This window comes from Pezoporus occidentalis, unplaced genomic scaffold (assembly GCF_034315485.1).
Source record: "Pezoporus occidentalis ecotype Australia unplaced genomic scaffold, CSIRO_AGI_Poc_V1 ctg2, whole genome shotgun sequence".
Lineage (NCBI taxonomy): Eukaryota > Metazoa > Chordata > Aves > Psittaciformes > Psittacidae > Pezoporus > Pezoporus occidentalis.
In genome coordinates this window covers 4,027,312-4,049,197 of record NW_026913855.1, presented here as the reverse complement: position 1 = coordinate 4,049,197, position 21,886 = coordinate 4,027,312, and the positions used below count along the sequence as shown (strand labels likewise).

Below are 21,886 nucleotides of genomic sequence, written 5' to 3'. Positions count from 1 at the left end.
ATTTATGGTGACTGTTAAACAGCATTTTGTCAATACTTATGCTTTTATTCTAATAAATGTAAGAGATACAATCGCATGCTTTAACAAACTTTCTTAATATATGTCTCTGTTACATTTCAACTGTGAGTTTCCATGAGAAATGGTTGTTTCCATTTCTTCCTGTCTGATAAGAAAGGATGTAATCCTTCTACTGTCATCTACTTAGCAGGAATGTGACTATCCATGCTGCAGGCACAGGCACTAACACAAGTTTAAGGAGCCACTGTGTGGACGTCAATGAACACTTTATTAAATTACACAGTTTTCTAAGCAGGCACGGTCTCTCAATGCCCCAATTCTTTATGCCTTAGTGAACTGCCTCTGCTCTCTGAAGCTGTGAGGTTTCAGCCTCAGCTGAAGATAAAAACTCCTGATGAGATTATGGTGAGCTTTTAGATATTTGGCTCACTTCTGTGCTTATTCTGTTTCTCTAATAAGGCTTAGATTTTGCTGGCAGGTGAAATCATTGGATCGCAAAGACTAGGAGATTTAAAATTCCACCTGTCCTGAAGGAAAAGAATGTCTTTTTCTTAACTGTTCAGCATTATTCATTACAATTCACCCTGTTTGGGAAAACCCTTTAGTACAGGGAGGAAGAATATTAAGTCCCCAGGTCTAGAAATTCAATGATCTCTCTGTCTGGGCTCTTGGCAATATTGAGACAGAATTTGCTGATCTTTTCCAGGAATATCATGGTCTGTCAAAGATGGAAGGTAACGAATGAGAAAAACAAAATGTTGTGTTAACAAAATCTCTTTAGCATATGCTTTTGTGTCTAAATTAAAATGTTACAGTGATGCAGATTACTTTCTCTGATAAATCACTCTTCCCCTTCTATTTCATACTTCTTCAGAGAAGAAAACAACATTCTGAAACTTGTTTTTTTTTGCTGCTGCCCATCAGAACTGGTAACTGTCCTCCTCTCTACCATCACTTTCTTCTCCCCTTCCCCTAGCATGCTGAATATCAAAACAGTTGTTTGTTTGATTGTTTAATTGTGAGAGGTGTTTTGGGAGGCAGTTTTTGTTGTTGGTTGGTTTTGGTTTTTTTGTTAAACGAAGAAAGAAAAGTATAATCAAATACTAAAAGCTATTGTGGGATTTCTGTTGTTTTTTCAATAAATGAAGTAGAGAGCTACTTTATGAAAAAAACTAATAACGGAATATGGATGTTTTAGAAGGCTGCGTGGACATGGCTAAGCACAAAGGGGTTAATCATTTAGGATGGGGTACATGGGGTGAATTCAAGGTAGAGTAGGAAAGAGCTAAATTCACTATCTGGGAGAATGTAGCAGACAATAGATGGAAGAAATGAAACTCCAAAAGCTTATAGAGGGAGACTCAGCGTAGGACAGACCTTATAAAATGGGGGAGGGAACTGTGTGGCTAGGACTGTATTATCTGTTGTGGAAAAGCATGCTATGCTGACTGGCAAGCAAGAGGATTTAAGTTGCTTTCAACCCACAATAGTAATCAGATTAAATCAGATAAATGGAAAAGGATGGGGTCGGGCTGATCTGTAATGAATAATAGATATTCATATATAGGAGAATAAAATGGCCACTGGTAACAGTGATACCAGACGTAGGAAAACCTAATGAGAGCAGCCAGACTGCAGTTTCTTCAGACAGCTCTTTCAAACCTTTAGTCACATCTCCTTTTGGCTGCTGACTACCACAGCAAATATATATGAAGTTTTTCTTAATGCATGACCTAAATCATCATTGTTGCGATTAAAGTCAGTTGCTTTAACTGTCTATGGTGTGCACTGAAAATAATTTCTTATTTTCATCAGGGTTTCTGAAAAGTAGTCTTACCACCTTCTTCCTTTTTCTTCGTGTAGAGTAAGTAAGTAGATGTAGTTGTTCTTTCCTAAAAAATTGCAGGTTTTTTCCTAAACATTTTGATGTTAGTCTAGTTTCTGATTATATACATGTTGGTACTGTGATGTTCAAACCTGGACAGGGGATTTGAAATGAGTGGAGAGGGAGGATTACTTCATAGTTCTTAAGAATAATATTCCTGCTCGCATATCTCTTCTCCCCCCCCCCCCCCCCCCCCCCCTTTTTTTTTAAAGATGAGTGACAAAGAGGTTCAACATATTGAGAATGTTCAGAACTATTATACTCTTATTCCTAAATTTTCTCCAGAGCTGTGCCTAGGTAGTTTATTCCTATGTTGTGCAACCTATTATGATCTTTTGACTTCTCTTTTTTTTTAAAATAATAACCTGTACCTTTCATTTATTTTTTGGGAATACTTTGAATTTTAATTCTGGTGGTTTTGTAGTTGTTGCCTTTTCTCTGTTGTTTTGCTCACCCTTTCAATGCCCTGCTATGTCTTAAGACTGAGGAGATCAGTCTTCCTTAAGAAGGACAGGGAAGGGTTGTGATGAGGCATCTGGAAACCTTTATGGGAAGGAGGACAGTGTTCCCCACTGCAGGGGAGCTGGGAGGAGTGAGGTCTTAACCTTTTCTTTGTCCTCAGTTTAGTGTCTGCTTGGGGTTATATTATGCATTTCTTTGGATATCACATTTATGAACTACCAGTGGAAGGTAGACTAAATCTTTTTCCACTTCAGAATCACTATAGTGCATATTAATTTGTTTTTATAAAAACAATTAGGATGTATACTATATAAATATGCTTAAAAATAAGGCATAAAGTATGCTTCTATGTAATCTCACTGTTGCTGAAAATATTACTTTTGTAGGAAAAGTTATAATTGGCAGTATTTCCTTTTCCTTTGTTCCTTTTTTACTCTGCTTGTTTTTCAGTCTTTTTCCCTGTGAACTACGAAAATAGTATGAAAAACTCTCATTTGAGTGAAGTAGCTTTGATGATTGTGAAATATGTTTTAGTATTACTAGAAATATGTTTTAGTATTACTAACTAAAATACATAATTCTTGAACTTAGTTGCTTGCTGGTTTTTGGGTTTTTTTTTTCAGTTTAGCATCAAACTGTACATATGTAATTCAGATTCCTAAGTGGATCCAAGGTTGCAGGACTTCATAAAAAGGACCAGGTTCTAAAGTTCAAAGGTATAGATGACTACTTTGCAAATTCATGTTATAATTTAATAACTCAAAGCATGGTCACTGCAGTGTGCAAGTGTTCCACTGGAGGCTATGAAATAAGTGGCTTACAATTTACCAATTATCTCCTTAGTTCAGAACTAGGTAATTAAATTGTGAACAGCTTTAGACAACTTCATTGAGATATAATGTTTAAAGCAAGGGACATAGACCTATAATACAAGGAATGATGAGATCAGAATATCCATTAAGAATTTATAATTTGGAAGATCTCATTAGTTTGCTTCTGGTAGACACAAAAATCTTTATAAAAAGTAGTATTGTCTTTTTCTCTTAACAGATAATTTACACCTTTAAGTTACACTTACAGAGGGAAATATTTTTTAGTGTTTTCACTAACGGTCTTTTGCAGAGGTGTCTGTTTAAAGAACTTGTTCATCATACCGTGCTCTAAAGCATTATAACTTTATACCTGGTCTTGATAAAGAGATGACAAATAGGTCAAAAGAGCTAAATTAGCTGAGCTGGAGATTCTTCTCAGGCTTGTTGAAAACTCAGCTTTTCTGCACTTAGTTGCCTTCCTACTTCTATTTTTATTGTTAAATAGTTCTTATTATTTCAAAACCTATCCAGATTGCTTAATTTCATTTACTACATCATAAACCAGGAGTCAGAGTTCTGATGAAATATAGAGGCACCTTACCAAGTTAACTCCTACAAGGAGGCAACCAAAATGGTAGGAATTGTGTCTTATGGCTAATGGCTGTAGACACTATGAAAGAGGCTCTGCAGTCTGTGGTAGCAGCTTTATGCTGGGATTGGAAAGGCACCAAAGTTTTGGAGAAATAGGGCAAAAAGAACAAAGTATGCTTGTGTTTTCCATTATAATAAAATTTAAGACTGTTCTCCTCATAAAATTCTGAATTAGTTTAACCTAATTTGTCATGAAGCATCTTCAGTTCCAAAAATATCTTTCTTTTGTGCAAACATAGCAAAAAGGACTGAAAGACACGATTAGAGATGTAAATGGATAATAGCTCCCAACTGAAACAGAAATGGAGAAAACAGAAATGGCATTGCATAAATATCTTTCTTTAAACAAGCTTTTTCAAATGTTATGCAATTAAAATTCAGTTCAAGTTTGACCAAGGTTAAATACAGAACAAAATTCATAAGTGTTAGCTATCCCAAGTAAAATTTTTTTACTGTTCAAATCTGTTCTTTGCAAGAGAGGAGCTTAATAAAATTTCTGAAGTAAAAAATTATATGTATACAAGCATTTGACTTTTTTCTTACTTTATTTATTTACTTTAGATTTAGTTTGCTGACCTCAAAAAGAAGCTATACATTAATGTAGAAAGACAGACAAAAAGAGGAAATAGTTTACGAAAGAAAGACCTCCTCATGGAGCAACCAGTAAATGGAAGTCTGAGGAGAAGTACATCAGTTAGAGGCGCTCATGGCCCATCTTAGATGTCAGTTAAATCTCATGAGTTTCAAATGGTATGAATATGATTTCGAATTACTATAGGGGTTGCATGACTGAGTAAGTAAAATGTATTTTCCAAGTTTTGCAAAAATGACATTTGAAATCACATGAATACAGTTGCAGATGCAATAAAACGTTTTCTTCTAAGAGATACACAAGTGATTAAGCTGTGGAAAGGGAGAATGGCCTAATTGTTCTAAAACTGTTAGCTGAAAGATAATGTTGTAATGATAAATAGCTTCAGTGATGATTGATCCATTTCCTCCATACTAGAGATTGAGCCAAGAAAATTCAGTAAAAATTCCAAAACAAAACTCTATATAAACTAGAGCCAAGTTGGGCACAGTATTCCTCTGTAGGAAGTTTAATATTATTTAGAAGGACAGAAATATGGAACATAGCACATATTTAATAGTTTTTAGAAAGCTTTAATTAAAAAAAATACTGATTTTCTTTTTTTCTTTTCTATTGTGGGAAAAAATTGAGAAGTGCTCTTTTGGAAGAAGTGGCAGGAGAAACTTGAAGAGAACAACTGGTGAAACAGTTTAATTTAAAACTATTTTACTTATTTAAAATTATTTCAGTTCTTAAAAAAAAATCTTACTTGAAGCCAGCAAAAGTATTAGAATTCTGCTGAGTTCTCAGACCCTCTTCTAAGATAAGATTTTCACCAAAATTTAGACATTTTTTCTAATTAGTTTTCCAGGAAATTAAAATAAGAATAAATTTATCTTCCTCCATTGACTGTTCCAGCTTTGGCAGGGTAGTACAGAACCAAATATTAAACGTCTTACAGAACTTGGACTTCTGCCTGTTTTCTGTAGTTAAATATTAAAAGGTTTCCTTCATCTAAGTCTCTTCAAACATTTCCATTATTCCAGTGCTTTTATTTATTTGATTGTTATTACTTGGGTCTGTTTTTTCCTTGCTTGCTATCTTATTTTTAAAGGTAAATGTTTTATTGCTTTAGCGTAGATTACTATCAAAATCATTGCATTTAAAGCAGGAAGCTGAATTTCACCAGGATTCTCAACGGAGGGAAAAGACCTTAGTGGTATGCTTGCCAAGTGCATGTGCATTAGCTGCTTTTGTAACTTTAACAAATTTCATCAAAGTTTTCTTTCCACTGACCTAATTTAACATGAAGGAAATTCAATAACAACTCCTAATATTGAAACATTATTTCCCAAGAGGAATTTAACAACACTTCTACATCAAATAATAATATGTGAATAATGGAATATATATATGATAGCAATAAGAAAGTAGGGAAAAAAAAAAAGACCACAAAGAAAATATATCTCCTTTTCAAAAACCCCTAAGTTTTACATCGCTCTACTCTGAAAAATCAAAAATATTTAAGGTGATAGTGAGCTATACATGATGTTATTGAAACCAGGGGACACATGGGATTGCTGTGTACAATGTTACTTATCTATCAAAATCAGAAAAGAAGAGAAAAAAACAACCCAAGCTTTTTACTACTTGAGTTTTGTGCCACATGTGGAAGAATATACCAGGAACTGCAACCACCATCCATTTATTTTGTTTTCTGTGGACATGGCAAAAAGAAAAAAAAATCCAAACTCTGATTAAAACTTGCAGAAACTACACCCCATTAACATGACAAATCATAGGTTTTTATTATTTACATCCCTGCCATACAGAACCAAAACATTACCAAACAATCTGGGACAGAAGTGAAGAGAGCTTGGCTAAATTTGTCTTGCTGAAATAACATCCCATGATTCTATCAGAAGGAAAAAAAAAAAACGAAGACAAAGCAAAAAAAGAAAAAAAAGAAAGGTGGAGACAAAATAAAGATGAGTTAGGAGAGGCTTGCCTTTCCTCTGCAATAGCATTTCCCAGAATGAGATTAATTTCAGTGTTATCCAAAATTAATTATTCAGGATACTTGCAAAAAAAGGCCTTCATTTTTTAAGCACTTCCTACATTTTAAGGCTAAGTTTGCATCACTCCATATTGCAAGATCATCTCAAGAACTCTAAAAATTTGCTCCTGGTCATGCTGTGTTTCTTCTGATGCATATGATGTTCTCTTTCACCATTTAAAATACCCTGAAGAGCTGGTGTTTTACCATTTCCCAATTTCTAAAACCACTTTGTGTTGGCTTTTCAGTTCTCTTGGTAGTAAGATTAATAAAACACTGGAATTAATGTAAATCAAGTCAGGTGGAAAACATCTGAAGCAAAGGGAGTGGTATTTAATGTGCAAGTTTCAGCAATATTAAATCCACAGTCTATATACAGAACACTCCTAGAAGTTTCTAAATTGAAAGTTTGTTATAGTTGGTCATCTCTTGGCACTCTTACTTTTCCTTAGGAAATGTTTTAGAAGCAACTACCTAACATATTCACAGTGTTCTCCCTACCTGGATAACCTTTATATTCCTAACCAGGTTGCTTTCTATGTCATAATGTTTTGTATCTGCAGGATACAGCAGCAGGGATGTTGGACACTGGGGAGTGAATGTATTTCAGCTTACATTGTCTCTTCTCTGTTTACATTCAGGAGTTGATTACCTTATACAGTTCAGAAATGAGTTGCTGGAAACTGCTTGGCTGCATCAGCAACTAGAGACATCAAAAAGGAAGTCCAGAAAACAAAACTGTAGACTTCATTGCTGACCAGCTTGAAAAAATTCAGCAGTGGAGAACTATGACAATACAGCAAGTCCTACTACTTCTGCTGCTCTGGATGTGGCTGCCGCATCCCTGCCATACAGAAATGCTGTTCAGAAGGACTCCTGATCTCAGACCTAAAAGCTTTGGAGGACATGTATCAGGGAATGATGGAAAAACAGTTCACCGCCAGAAGCGAGGCTGGATGTGGAACCAATTTTTTCTTTTAGAGGAATACACAGGATCTGATTATCAGTATGTAGGCAAGGTAGGTTTCTCATTCAGATTTCTGTATAATTGTCAGGTTTACCTAATCTTTCTAGAGAACTATCATTTCTGTGTTTTATTCTAATGCGTAAGAAGCAAATTTCCAGACAATATATATATATATTTTGCTTGTTGTACTACAATCGCTAAATTAATATTGTTAGTTAAATTTACTCTGAAATATTTGAATTAAATCAATGAAGACTACAAAAAATGCTCCAGTCCCTTAATCAACTCAGTGGCCTTTTGCTGGACTCAGAGTTGGACACAGAACTCCGGATGTGTCTAACCAGGGCAGAGCAGAGAGGGAGGAGCATCTCTCTTGATCTCCCGGTGAAGCTTTTCCTAATGGAGCCCCGGGTGCTGTTGACATTTGCTGCAAGTGCAAGTTGCTGATTCATGCTTGCTGTCTACAAGGACCCCAAGGTTCTTCTGTAAAACTGCTTTCCATCCATTTGGGCCCCAGCACATACTGGTGCATGGGATATGTTATGTTAAGTTTATATTATTATATTATAAAATCACAGAACAGTTAGGGTTGGAAAGGACCTTAAATATCATCTAGTTCCAGCCCCCCTGCCATGGGCAAGAGACATCTTCCACTAGACTGTGTTGCTCACAAGCCCCAGTCAACCTGGCTTTCAACACTTCCAGGGATGGGGCATCCAGAACTTCTCTGGGCAACCTGTTCCAGTGCCTCACCACTCTCACAGTAATTTCTTCTAGAAATGGTTATTTCTTCTAGAATTTCTTCCTAATATCTAATCTAAATCCATCTTCTTTCAGTTTAAAACCATTCCTCTTGTCCTATCTCTACATGCCCTTGTGAAGTCCCTCTCCAGATTTCTTGTAGGTCCCCTATAGGTACTAGAAGGCTGCTATAAGGTCTTCCCTGAGCCATCTAGTCTTCAGGCTGAACAAGCCCAGCTCTCTCAACCTGTTTTCACAGGAAGGTTCTCCAGCCCTCTGATCATCTATGTGGCCCTCCTGTGGACTTTGTTGAGCAGGTCCACATCTCTCTTGTGTAGATTGCCCCAGAGTTGAACACAGTACTCCAGGTGGGGTCTCACCAGAGCAGAGCAGAGGGGGAGAATCACCTCCCTCGACTTAATGGGCCATGATCCTTTTGATGCAGCCCAGCAACTGTATTTCTTGAAAGGACTAAGGATGTTGTGGGGATTGAGAAAGGAAATGCATGTTAAAATTCATGAGATTTAAGTATTGAGTAAAAATTGAAGAGTGCAGGCTTATGAAGGTGTAAACTTCCTTTTTGTTTCCACTTTTTATTTGTTGCTTTATCTGTAATTTTAGCACCATCGTTTGAATGATACAATCATTTCCAAAGTGTTGCAAATAAACCTTATATTTATTTCATACACTTAGCAATTGTAAAGTCATGCCTCCCAGGTGTTCCACTGTATCTAGGCTAGATTGGTAGCTTATAAAAATTGACCTTGCCTATAAAATGAGATGTGTCACTGTACCAAAACACTAAGTTATTGCATTTGGAAGTGTATTGCTCCCACAAGTCTCAGGAAATAAATAATTCTGCAGGGCACCCTGAAATTCAAGTAACTTAAAAACCTGCTGATTGCTTTTTTTTCCTTGCATTATTTTCGAATATTTATGATCCCAAGTCATAAAGTGTGAGTGTTGTTACTTAGTAATTTTCTTCTACTTATGATAAGTGAAGAAAGACTCCTTAGAGAGAAAATGGTTAACATTTTTATAGGCTAACTCATCTGCAGTAGAAAAAGAGAGAGGGGTATTGGTAAACACAGAACTACTTTGAGAGAAAATAAGTGTCTGCAAATGGAAAGTGCTAAGTAAAGATAGGTAAAATGGCAAATGAAGAAACTTAAGGAGTAGTCAAGACTATGCTTTCACCTTTTTTTTTCTGCTTAAAGCAAAAAATTTACAATTTGGGCAAGGGAGTTTAGAAACTGTTGAATATCACATTTCTCTTGAAACCAGTGTCTACAATTTGCAGTGTAATTTATGCATTAATTTATTCCCTCTTTAAGTTGGCTTGAGATTGTTATCTCGAATAACATGATGGAAATAAGGTTCAGTGAATGAATGGGATAGGTAATCTCATAATAGCTGAAGAGTTCCTTGTTTAAGTCAGCCATGCTTGTGAAATGGTGGCACTGTACAGACTGACTGATTAGGGGCATTCACTGGTTTCTTCAGGTGAGTATTTATTATTATTATAAGAAAGGAGGATGGTCAGTCTTTCCTTTATGTAATATACAGGATCCTGAGGATAGAAATCAAAACAATGTAAGTGAATTTTATATATGCAGAACGTCAAATAATAATTGCAACTGTAGTTTCTAGTAAAGGTTAAAGCCATAAAAATGGTATTGGAAACCAGACCTATATATGTGTTACACAGTTTATCTTTGAGTTATCTTGGCAAAAATATACTAGAAGACAGTAATTATGAGTAAAAGAACTTTTCTCAGTTTCAGAGAAACAATTCAGGGATGTTCAAAAGAAGCTTAAACCTCCTATGAGAAAAGCCATTTGATTAATATTTGAGGTATATAGTTTCAAAGCCCATTATTTCTCAAATAAAGTGGGTTAATTACGAAGAATTGCACATTTTCAGACTTGTTCAGGAAAACTTCAATTTATTTTAGGTATATCCAGAAAATAAAAATCTTCTAAATCTAAAATTTATACTCTAATAGTTGTCCCCTAAAGGAAGCCCTGTTGTATAACAACATCTTAATCTGTAGTCATTAAAAATTAAATTTACAAATAAATTCTTAATCCACATTAAAATTTATTTTTCTTCCTTATAATTTCACCTGATCTACCCATTTGTTTCATTTTTGCAGATACTTTTTTCCAGTTTGAGTTCTGAGATAGTGACATTTTCCAGAAATTTTTATCCTAGTACTTTTATTGTATAAAGGGTCATCTGACATGAATTTTTCAGTACTTTGAGAGACTGAAGTTCTTAGTTGCAATGCAGTAGTTTTTAGTATCTCAAAATAAAATGTATCATATAATTACATGTAAATTCATAGGAATTTTTGCATGTGTTGCTTAGTATTGCTTCATATAGTCCATATGCCAATGATAAATATTTTACATAGAATTTGACAACATCGGAGGTGAAAAGATGCAGTTTAATGAAAGTTCATATTTTGTCTCAATTACAGGGATAAAGATTAGCTAAGATCAGACGTGCATAGAGTTGTCACTGTTAGAGAAACAATTTTAAAGAAAGATTAAACAAAATAATTTCCCGAGTGAAATGAAAGCCAGAAACTATACTGGGCAGGAATTTTGATTGGACTTTCCTGTCTGATGAAGCAGCTACGAAAAATACTGGTTTGAAAAGGGTAATAAAAAAGACTATGTTGTCTTGATTTCAGTGGGCTCACCATCAAGTGGGATGCAAAAAAGTAAAACCTACCCCAGGGAAGTGTTTCTGTTGTAGTGGTAAGATGAAGACTTACCAAACCCTTTTAAAAACTTCTGTACTTTGATTCCTTGAACAGTGTTTCTATCATAACTCTTTATTTTATAAAAGCCTTTGGTACCATGAAAGACTGACAAGCAGGATTTTTAATTGAAACTATTCATACACAGGCTTAGTATTTAGTGTGAAGAAGCATAAAATGTCTTCCCTTTCAGGTGAATGAAATCAGCTCTGTGGCTCTGAAGTTCTGTAGAGGTTGAATTTTCAGCTAGAGCAGATTCCTGTGACAGGCATAAATAAAGAATGGGAATGGGAGTGAAGAAACTCTGCAACCTGAATAAATGAATTGTGATCTGCTGTGTCTAGGACTCAGCTGCCAAGGTGAAAGAGGACAGCTTGTCCTTCAACAGTGTCCACTTAGGATTTTTTTTTGTTGGTGGGTTTTTTTTTGGTGTAAGTCTACGGAATGCAAAAAGCAAGCTGTTCACGTCTGTGTACCTTCAAAAACCTTCACTTACTGAAGTTACTGCAGTGGGGTCAAATTGACACTTAAGGGACAGCAACATTTAGAAATTTTGTCTTTTTCGGCAAGACTTAACACATAGGCTGTGAAGAGGGTTATTTATTTAAGGCACCAGTTTTTGGCAAAGATATGGAAGCTTGCTTTGAGGGGGTACATTGCTTGTACATATTTCAGCACAGATCAACAAATACGATTCAATTTCTTTTCTTTTGGAAGGACTGGTTTCTTTCTGCCTTTTCTTTTAGTCCAGAATACAGGCGCTACAATGGCTTCTCCAAACACGAGAAGAACCATTGTTCTTCCATAACAGAGGCATCAAAATCTTCCCTTAAGATTGTCCAGGAGGTTCATTGATTCTCAGTGAGCTCTGAGATGAAACTCTGTCAGACTCTTTTGGAATACATCTTAGTAGGGAGTTTATGACTAAACTGGTTAGATTTATCATTTAAATTGAAGTTTTAGAGTAGAGGGTTTATAATTTCTTTTTGCAAATGTGCTATTTCTTTGGAAACGTCAGTGTGTTTTGAAGTCTCTGACATCTTGATTCATTAAACAGCAGCAGAAGGTACTGTTTGGTGGCAAAGAGCTGACCTGGCTGAATAGTAAGTTTTTATTCCCATAAAGAATGAACTATTTGTTAACTACAGTACTGGATGTATACCTACAAGACACTGTTTTTTTCTGGATGACAGAGGACAGAATTAGCAGTTGTTGAGGAACGCAAAGGCTTTGTAATATCCACCAGTCTTTTAGTGAAGACTGAAGAAGCCATCAGGAAGCCAAAGCCAGATATATTTGTTTGAAGGCTGTGGATTCCCAGACTTGGACAGATGTGCATGTGAATTTCTTAAAAGTATTGTCTGGTAACAAGGGAAGAGGAGCTAAGTCATTTGGGTAAGGCATACTCAGGGCATACGCAACCCAGCTGCTTAAGGGGATAATCCCCAATCCCCAATGTCCAAATTATCTGATGGTAATTTTGCTCATATGTGCCAGGGACTGTAAATGAAACACAAGTGAGAATTCTCAGTTGCCTCTTTAGACTGGCAAATCTTCACTGGAAGGGGTGAAGAAGAACAGAGACTACAGTGAAAATTCAGTGCTTCACAGTGAAATAGTACTGGAGTGGATTACTGGGTTAAGGACACATCCAACAGATCTGAGGGTAGATGTTCCAAGGCATTCCAAGTGTAACTTGCCTCACTCAGAGAGTTCAGTGTCAGTATTTGTTCTTTTAAGGAGAAATGATGGATGTATTGAATGCGTCTCTGCTTAAAATCTGTCCTTACAAATGAAACAGGCAGACTGCTTTGGGATTGTGCTTTTTCTCTAAAATGATAAAGTTAATAGGACCATTCATCCAACCGGAAACACTCGGCATTGCAATAGACTTGTTTCATAAAACCAGTGAAGCTTCATCAGATGCCAGTAGCTCAAGCTGACAAGTGACGTATTAAAGGAGATACCAAATCACAGAAGGCAAAGGCAGGGACTGGGAGAATGAAGAACCACCCGCAGTAGAATATCAGGTTTGAGACCATCTAAGGAACTTAAAGGTGCACAAGTCCATGGAACCCGAGGAGATGTATCCAAGGGTCCTGAGGGAACTGGCTGATGAAGTTGTTAAGCCATTATAAGTCATATTTGAGAAGCTGTGACAGTCCAGTGAAGTTTCCACTGCCTGGAAAAGGGGAAATATAACCCCAATTTTTAAAAAAGTAAAAAAGGAAGACTCGGGGAGCTGAAGACTAGTCAGTTTCATCTTGGTGCCCAGCAACATCCTGGAGCAGATCCTCCTGGAAGCTGTGCTAAGACACATGGACAATAAGGAGGTGATTGGTGACAGCCAATGTTGTTTCACTAAGGTCGGTTCACACCTAACAAATTTGGTGGCCTTCTACAGCATGGTTACAGCATTGGTGGATAAGGGAAGAGTGACTCACATCGTCTACCTGAATGTGCACAGTGTTTGACACTGTCCCAGACAACATCCTTGTCCCTGAACTGGAGAAGCATGGATTTTATGGGAGGACCACTTGATGAATAAGGAATTTGCTGGATGGTTGCGCTCAGAGAGCTGTAGTTAACAGCTCAATGCCCAAGTGGAGACCAGTGATGAGTGGTGTTCCTCAGGTGTCGGTATTGGGACTGGCGCTGTTCAACGTCTTTGTCAATGACATGGGCAATGGGATTGAGTGTGCCCTCAGCAAATTTGCTGACAACACCAAGCTGGAGGGAAGAGTTGTCATTTGAGGGACCTTGTAAAGGCTTGAGAGGTGGGCCAGTGTAAACCTCGTGAAGTTCAACAAGGTCAAGTTCAAGGTCCTGCACTGCGGCAATCCCAAGAACAAATACAGGCTTGGAAGAGACTGTATTGACAGTAGTCATGAAAAGAGGGACTTGTGGGTGTTGCTTGATGAGAAGCTCAACTTGACCAGGCAGTGTGTGGTTGCCACAGAGATGATCACAGGGTTGGAGCACCTCTGCTATGAAGACAAGATGAAAGAGTAGGGCTTGTTCAGCTTGGAGACTAGAAGGCTTGGGGAAGACCTTATAGCAACCTTCCAGTACCTAAAGGGGGCCTACAAGAAATCTGGAGAGAGACTTTTTATAAGAGCCAGTAGTAATAAGACAAGCTGCAAGAGTGTAGATGTAGATTAGATTTAAGAAAGAAATGCTTTACTGTGAGGTTGGTGAGACACTGAAACAGGTTGCCCCTAGGAGTTCTGGATCCCCCGTCCCTTGCAGTGTTCAAGACCAGGTTGGCTGGGGCTATGAGCAGCCTGGTCTAGTGGAGTGTGTCCCTGCCTATGGCAGGGTGGTTGGAACTACATGATTCTGTGCTACAGCATATCAGAAAGGAAGGAAGAACATAGGCAAGGATAGAAAAATGAAAACAGTAAACCAAAAAAAGAAGAAAAGTAGTCTAACAGTGGTGTCATCCAAACTATCTTAGCAGAGAATATCTGTTTTGACAGAACTGAAAGGTAGTGTGTTGCATATTTTTATTACTGTATAAGTTGGACACAAGGAAGAGAGCTCAGAGGTTGCCAATGCCTTCATGGGTTCTGCTAGGGAAAAACTCTCTGGCTAATAGAGCTAATCTAGCTGTAAAAAAATGCATGCGTCTTCTTGTCTTCTTTAACAACTAGCATGGTGAAAGAGGGGAAATGCCATGGTTCCAGGTTTGTATCTGCACCAAATCTTCACTGGCAATGAAATCAGTGTTTGTTCCAGGTTCATACCATGTATCTCTATACCTACCTAATTGCCAGACAACTCTGAGTCACATGTCAAGTGATGCCCTGATGACAAAACTGAACCATGGTCTCAAGAAGACAGAAACCGTGCTCTGAGACTACAAGACTCCAAAATAGAGAAGAACCGCATGAAAAATAACTGTGAGACACTGCTCAGGTAGACATATCTTTGTCTTAGGTAGACAAAAGTAAATCTGCTTGTAGACAACAGCTTGAAGTTAAACACTAAATCCAGGGCTTTTTTTCACTTCTGTGGTACAGTTTTATGTGTACTTTGCATACTATTAAAAGTAATAATAGCTGGAAGAGTTATAGTGAATGAAGCAAGATGTCATCTCTAAAAGTTATATTTGCTCAACTTTCAAGCAAATGCTAATTTGATACTCTGTTCTTATTTCTCCTTGGCCTCTATGTGACCTTAGGTATTATATTTAATGAGTTTAACACTGTTAAACATAAGTTTAACACTATTAATGGTCTTTAATTGAAATTCAGTGCGTGGAAGATGCAGTAGATCCTGGAAAACATGAGGTGGTTTTAATCATTATTTGCTTTATCTCCTTAAGGAAAACAAACTAAAACTGTATACTGTTTCTTGTAGGGAGTACAAAGTTTGGGAAATAAGTCTTGAAACAATAAATTCTACTAAACAGAGTTATTAATCAATTGAAAATTAAATTAACTTTTTCTTTCACATTGATGCTTGAGTGCAAGACATTTATCAATTTGATGAGAACTCTAAGTGATGATACTGAATGTTCAGTATGGTCCTACTAGTTACTGGGATAGGTTTTCTGCCACTGCCATTCTCAGTCTCTGAGAAAACTACTTTGAAATGTGTTTGGGTATTTTTTCACTTAATAATCCCCTAATAGCAGGGATTTGCCACTTTGAAACTAATTTCTAAAAGAGACAATTCTGCTCTTTCCAAGAAAAACCCTGCAATACTGTTGATCAGTTGTTGGGAAGATTTAGAGGGAAGATAGTCTAAGCTATGACACCTTCCAAGAGGTGTAAAATCGCCAATAAGATGCATTTTGCTGCCTTCAGAGAGAAGAGTTGTATCTCTCTTGGGTGGCTTCCAGACTCGGAGGTTGTATCTGATTAGGTATTGTTCTTAAAATGGCATCATGTTTCAAAATAGTACAAGAAAGAAACAGGGGAGTAGTTTACTCTAAGCTCCCCAGTTCCTTTCAGTTCAGTTTTTCTTTTAATTTTAAAATTGTGCCTGATTGTCACAAAAAAGATATTCCAAAAAAGAAAGAACTGATAAAACTGAAATTATCTATATTCAGAGTCATAGATCAGGAAAAGTAGAGTTTGCTTCACCACAGTACATCCATGCATTCATTCAAGGAATTAAAAATCATGATAGAAAAGAGAGCTTTAGAAATTTTTGACCTACACCTTTTTTACCATGATAAATGTATAAATAGCCAGTAGTTTCAGCAGCAGTTCAAAGGCTGATCCTTTAAGGCCTTTATTTTTCCCCTCTGTCTCTTGATTTTATTTTGTTTTTAAATCAAATGCAGATGACCTTCTAAATATCTATATACATATAACTATCTTTTCTCTCATTAAGTTTAAAAACTGTTTTATTTCATAAAAATACTTTTCTGCTTTTTTCCTAAAAAGTTTTAATCAGTTTTTGTAATGACATATGATTTAGAATGCTACAATACAGTGATTAGTAGAATAAATCTTAGAATAAATTAGTAGAATAAATTACACCTGATATGCAGATATGAAGTAGCAATAAAGATTTCTTCTATTAAGAACTCCATCTTCTAAAAAGAACTTCTGAGTACCCTTTTTTGAGATATGGCATTTGATATAAAATACACATAAATGAAAATTTCTGAGTCTCCGTCTTTATGATTGCTAATTTCACTACAAATGGGATCTCTAAGAAGTAGAATTATTTAAGGAATATTATTTTGACATGAATATAATAATCAGAAAGTATTACTACTTAGGCAATCGTGGCTATTAATTAACTTAGTACGAAATGATAAAAATGATATTTTAAATTTTAATGGTGAGAAAAATGACTAATGCAACTGTGTAAAAGGTGAGGTAAGCAGGGAGAAAAAAAATGAGGGTTCTATTTGAATTTTTTAAAGAGTAGGAATTTAAAGAAATGTCATTTTGCAGAAAATCTATTTTGAGGAAGGAAAGAGAAAAGATAGACAGGGTTATGCAGTTTTCCAAGCCATGTTACTTAAATTTAAGAAAACTTTTAATGAAGTGGAGGTACTTGTGAAACATTAAATTGTGACAAATAGAATATATGAGCTTCAGGAGAGGCTAAATGGGTATAGCCAAATAGTACCTATGATGGAGCGGACCCAGGAAAGATACAGGACTTTTGTAAATTGATACTAATGTTTTTATTTGCAAATTTTCATGGAGCAGTCCTCCTGTACTTTGAAAATACCTGTCACCTGTAAGAAGTACTGTGCAAGAGTATGACCACATTTTTACATAGTGATGCTAGTGAGGGTGCCAGCGGAGGGGATTCCTCAGAGGACTTAAAAATACCTTTAACACTCAGAAAGATGTCTTTGGTCATTCGAAAAGGGTAATGAATTTGCTAGATAACTAATACAGTTGGAAGATAAGGAAAATGATAATTATCTCTTTAGTTATGTCAGGTTATGTGACAGACCATTGGCTATGTGTCAGGAATGTCATGTTGTCTAGTAAAAGCTAAATAAAATAAATGCAGTAGCTAGAGGACTGCTGAGCAGTGTGACACTGAAAAGAGCTGCATGGGATTAATCAAGGCTTAATATTTAAGAATAATGGTAGAAATTTCAGTAATACTGGTGTATTTGCCAGAAAGGGATAATGGTGTGCTACAGAAGACAAAGTAACTGAAGGATCAAGAACTAATATTTCAAGTGCTGTGAAGACTGTGTACCATAAAACAGAATTAGGAAGTTTTTCTAGGAATTTTCTAGTTTCTTTAGGGGGCCTAGAAGGATGCTGGGGAGGGACTCTTCATTAGGGACTGCAGTGATAGGACAAGGGGTAACAGGTTAAAACTTGAACAGGGAAAGTTTAGATTGGATACAAGGAAGAAGTTCTTTCCTGTTAGGGTGGTGAGGCACTGGAATGGATTGCCCAGGGAAGTTGTGAATGCTCCATTCCTGGCGGTGTTCAAGGCCAGGTGGGACAAAGCCTTGGGTGGCATGGTTTAGTGTGAGGTGTCTCTGGCCATGGCAGGGGTGTTGAAACTAGATGACCCTAAGGTGCTTTCCAACCCTATGATTCTACAAACGGTATACAGTTCTTTTTACTTCCAAAAGAAAAAAGTAGGCACTACTAGTGCACAAGGCAAGAACTAAAGCTTCAGGAACTGGCTTAATTCTTAAAAAAAAAAAAAAAAAGGCAAAAATTCTCTATGGTTCTATAGACAAATATAAAAGAATAGGAATTTTTGGTATAAATGATAAAGCAGGATAAATCTCCAAACTAAGAAGATTTAAAAAAAAAAAAACAAAACAGCAAAAACCAAACAACCCAAACTGTGAAGAAAACCCAAACACCAACAGCATAACCAATATAATATATTTTATTGGAAATTAGGAAAAGGGAGATTAGGAAAAGCATGCTTCTGATGTCTTACAAATACCGGAGAAGTCATGCAAGTTTTCATGGAAATATTGACCTGGCCTATCGGCTGATTACCAGAGTTCACATAAGTTAGAAATAATTTTTCATCAGTGATGTAGTACATAGACCACATTTTTGAATACAGCAATTAATATCGCAAAGGAAAACAATTACAATGTAGTTTGGTTCTTAATTTGTACCAGCAAATATCAGGATGGGCTTTATGCCATATATCCTGTAAAAGTAGCTGAGGAATAGAGTTCACTGATCTGATGCTGTCTTTTATGTATATATGTAACAGGTAATACTCTGTGTGATCTGAGCCAAAATTTATATCCAAGTCTGATTATTTTGGTATTTTAGTCTGATAGTGGAATATAATATGCTGCTATGGTAGGAGAAGTTTTAATTTAAATGTGAATCATAGCTACCTACCTAGTCTTAATACAAAACTGATAAAATCCACTTAAATTTCACTATGTAATTGTAATTCTGTACATAATTGAGGTGTCCATAAGATGTCTACAAGGTGCCATTGCAGATAAATGCTCCCAGCCCTTTCCAGGACAGCCTCCACTGGACCAGGTTCATTAGGGTAGAGCAAGTTTTCAGATGACACAAAACTAGGAGTGGCTGATAATTCCAGAGTGTAGTGCTCCCATCTACAGGGACCTCATCAAGCTGGAGAAATGGGCTGACAGGAACATCATGAAGGCCCAGGTGAAGTCAACAGAGAGTTTGTGGGTCAGGGTTAAAGGGAGAACAGCTATGAGGGACATTACTGTGGGGGTCTGTTACAGACTGCCTGACCAAGAGGAATCTGTGGATGAAGCACTCTACAGACAGGAACTCTACAGACAGCAAGTCTTGGAATGCAGACGCAGGGACTGTGAGAATGAGGACCCTAGGCCCACTGTAGGAGAGGATCTGGTTCAAGACCGTCTTAAGAACCTGAACGTACACAAGTCCATGGCACCTGATGAAATCCATCCGTGGGTCCTGAAGGAGCCGGCAGATGAAGTTGCTAAGTCACTGTCCATAATATTTGAAAAATCATGGCTGTCAGGTGAAGTTCCTGACGACTGGAAAAAGGGAAATATAACCCCCATTTTCAAGAAGGGGAAAATGGATGACCTGGGGAATTACAGACCAGTCAGTCTCACCTCTGTGCCTGGCAAAATCTTGGAGCAGATTCTCCTGAAAGGCATGCTAAGGCACGTGAAAACCAACAAAGTGCTTGGTGACAGGCAGCATGGCTTCACTAAGGGGAAATCCTGCCTGACCAATTTGGTGGCCTTCTATGATGGGGCTACAGAACTGATGGACAGGGGTAGAGCAGTTGACATCATCTACCTGGACTTGTGTAAAGCGTTCGACACCACTGTCCCACATGACATCCTTGTCTCTAAATTGGAGAGACATCAATTTGATGGATGGACCACTCGGTGGATAAAGAACTGGCTGGCTGCACACAGAGTTGTGGTCAATGGCTGAATGTCCGCCTGGAGACCAGTAACAAGTGGTGTCCCTCAGGGATCGGTGCTGGGACCGGTCTTGTTCAACATCTTTGTTGGTGACATGGACAGTGGGATTCAGTGCGCCCTCAGCAAGTTTCTGATGACACCAAGCCATGCGGTTTAGTTGATACTCTGGAGGAAAGGAATGCCATCCAGAGGGACCTTGACACACTCGTGAGGTGGGCTGATGCCAGCCTCATGAACTTTAACCATGCCAAGTGCAAGGTCCTACACCTGGGTTGAAGCAATCCCAGGCACAGCTACAGGTTGGGCAGAGAAGAGATTCAGAGCAGCCCTGCAGAGAAGGACTTGGGGGTGTTGGTCGATCAGAAAATGAACATGAGCCGGCAGTGTGCGCTTGCAGCCCAGAAAGCCAACCGCATCCTCGGCCGCATCAAAAGGAGCGTGACCAGCAGATTGAACAGGGTGATCCTGCCCTTCTACTCTGTTCTCATGAGACCTCACTTGGAGTACTGTGTGCAGTTCTGGTGTCCTCCACATAAAAAGAACTTGTAACTGTTGGAACAAGTCCAGATGAGGGCCATGAGGATGATCAGGGGACTGGAGCACCTCCCGTATGAAGACAGGCTGAGGAAGTTGGGGCTGTTCAGCCTGGAGAAGAGGAGGCTGCTTGGAGACCTCATAGCAGCCTTCCAATATCTGAAGTGGGGCTGTACGGATGCTGAAGAGGGACTGTTCATTAGGGACTGTAGTGATAGGACAAGGGGTAACGGGTTAAAACTTAAACAGGGTAAGTTTAAATTGGATACAAGGAACAAATTCTTTCCTGTTAGTGTGATGAGGCACTGGAATGTGTTGCCCAGGGAGGTTGTGAGTGCTCCGTCCCTGGTGGTGTTCAAGGCCAGGTTGGATAGAGCCTTGGGTGGCATGGTTTAGTGTGAGGTGCCCCTGCCCATGGCAGGGGGGTTGGAACTAGATGATCTTGAGGTCCTTTCCAACCCTAGCTATTCTATGATTCTACGTGCAGAGTCCTGCATCTAGGCAGGCACAGTCCCAGACACCAGGATATGCTGGGGGCTGACCAACTGGAAAGCAGCTTGGCAGAAAAGACCCTGGTGGTTCTAGTAGTCACCAGGATGAACCAGGTGCCAGCTAGGTGCCTTTGCTGCAACGAAGGCTACTGGCTGCAGTGGGTGAAGTACTGCCAGCAGGTCAAGGGAGGGGATCCTTCTCCTCTGCTCAACACTTATGAGGCCACTCCTGGACTGCTGTGTCCAGTGCTGGGCACCCCATTACAAGAGAGACATGGGACATACTGGAGAAACTCCCGCGAAGGACGGCTTTAAGTATGATATAGGGACTGGAGCACCTCACTTATGAGGAAAGGCTGAGAGTGCTTTAACTCTCTTCCCTAATGGAGAGAAGGCTCAGGGGAGATCTTATCAACATTTACAAATACCTGAAGGAAGGGTGCAAAGGGAACAGACCCAGATTCTTTTCAGTGATGCCAGGTGACAGGACCAGAGGCAGTGGGCACAAATCAAATGCAGGTGGTTCCCTCTGAAAATCAGGGAACACTTCTGCCCTGTGAGGGTGGCTGAACACTGGCACAGGTTGCCCAAAGAGGGTGTGGAGCCTCCATCATTAGAGATACTCAAAATCTGTCTAGACACTGTCCTGGGTAACAGGGTCTAAGTGGCCCTGCTTGAAGAGGGGTGGGTTGAACAGATGACCTGAAGAGATCCCTACAATCCTCAACCCTTCTGTAATGTAATTGTATCTTATGATTGAAACTGTAACTTCTTTTCTTAGTAATTGGTATTTAGCTAGTTGGGTTTTTTTTTGAAAATATTATTCTCTAGAATAATGGATTTCGTAATTTACGAAAAGGAGAGGGAAAACTGATAGGTAATAAAAGCGTGAGTTACGTTTAAGGGTTTACACATTTTCCACCTCTCTTCTCTCACAGATCTACCTTTAAATCCTGACTACATCTGTAGGGTTTTAAGATATCAATACATTGCTTCTGGAATATGCCTCTATTACATAAATAGCCTCACTGATGTCATTGTGATATAAATGAAGCCAAGATTTATTG

At 38.1% G+C, this 21,886-nt stretch overlaps 1 protein-coding gene across 3 annotated transcripts in view; it reads left to right on the top strand.

Annotated features, from left to right (window-relative positions):
- The window catches only part of CDH10 (cadherin 10), a 93,384-nt gene that overhangs the window by 31,178 nt on the left and 40,320 nt on the right, over positions 1 to 21,886 (top strand). For 2 of the 3 annotated variants that reach the window (XM_062617688.1, XM_062617686.1), the window contains exon 2: positions 7,097 to 7,474. In XM_062617688.1, coding sequence (XP_062473672.1) covers positions 7,244 to 7,474 — 231 coding nt within the window. In that variant the 5' untranslated portion in view covers positions 7,097 to 7,243. Of the gene's footprint in view, positions 1 to 2,988; positions 3,082 to 7,096; positions 7,475 to 21,886 lie in introns of those variants that run through there. The other variant, XM_062617689.1, reaches the window with a different exon arrangement.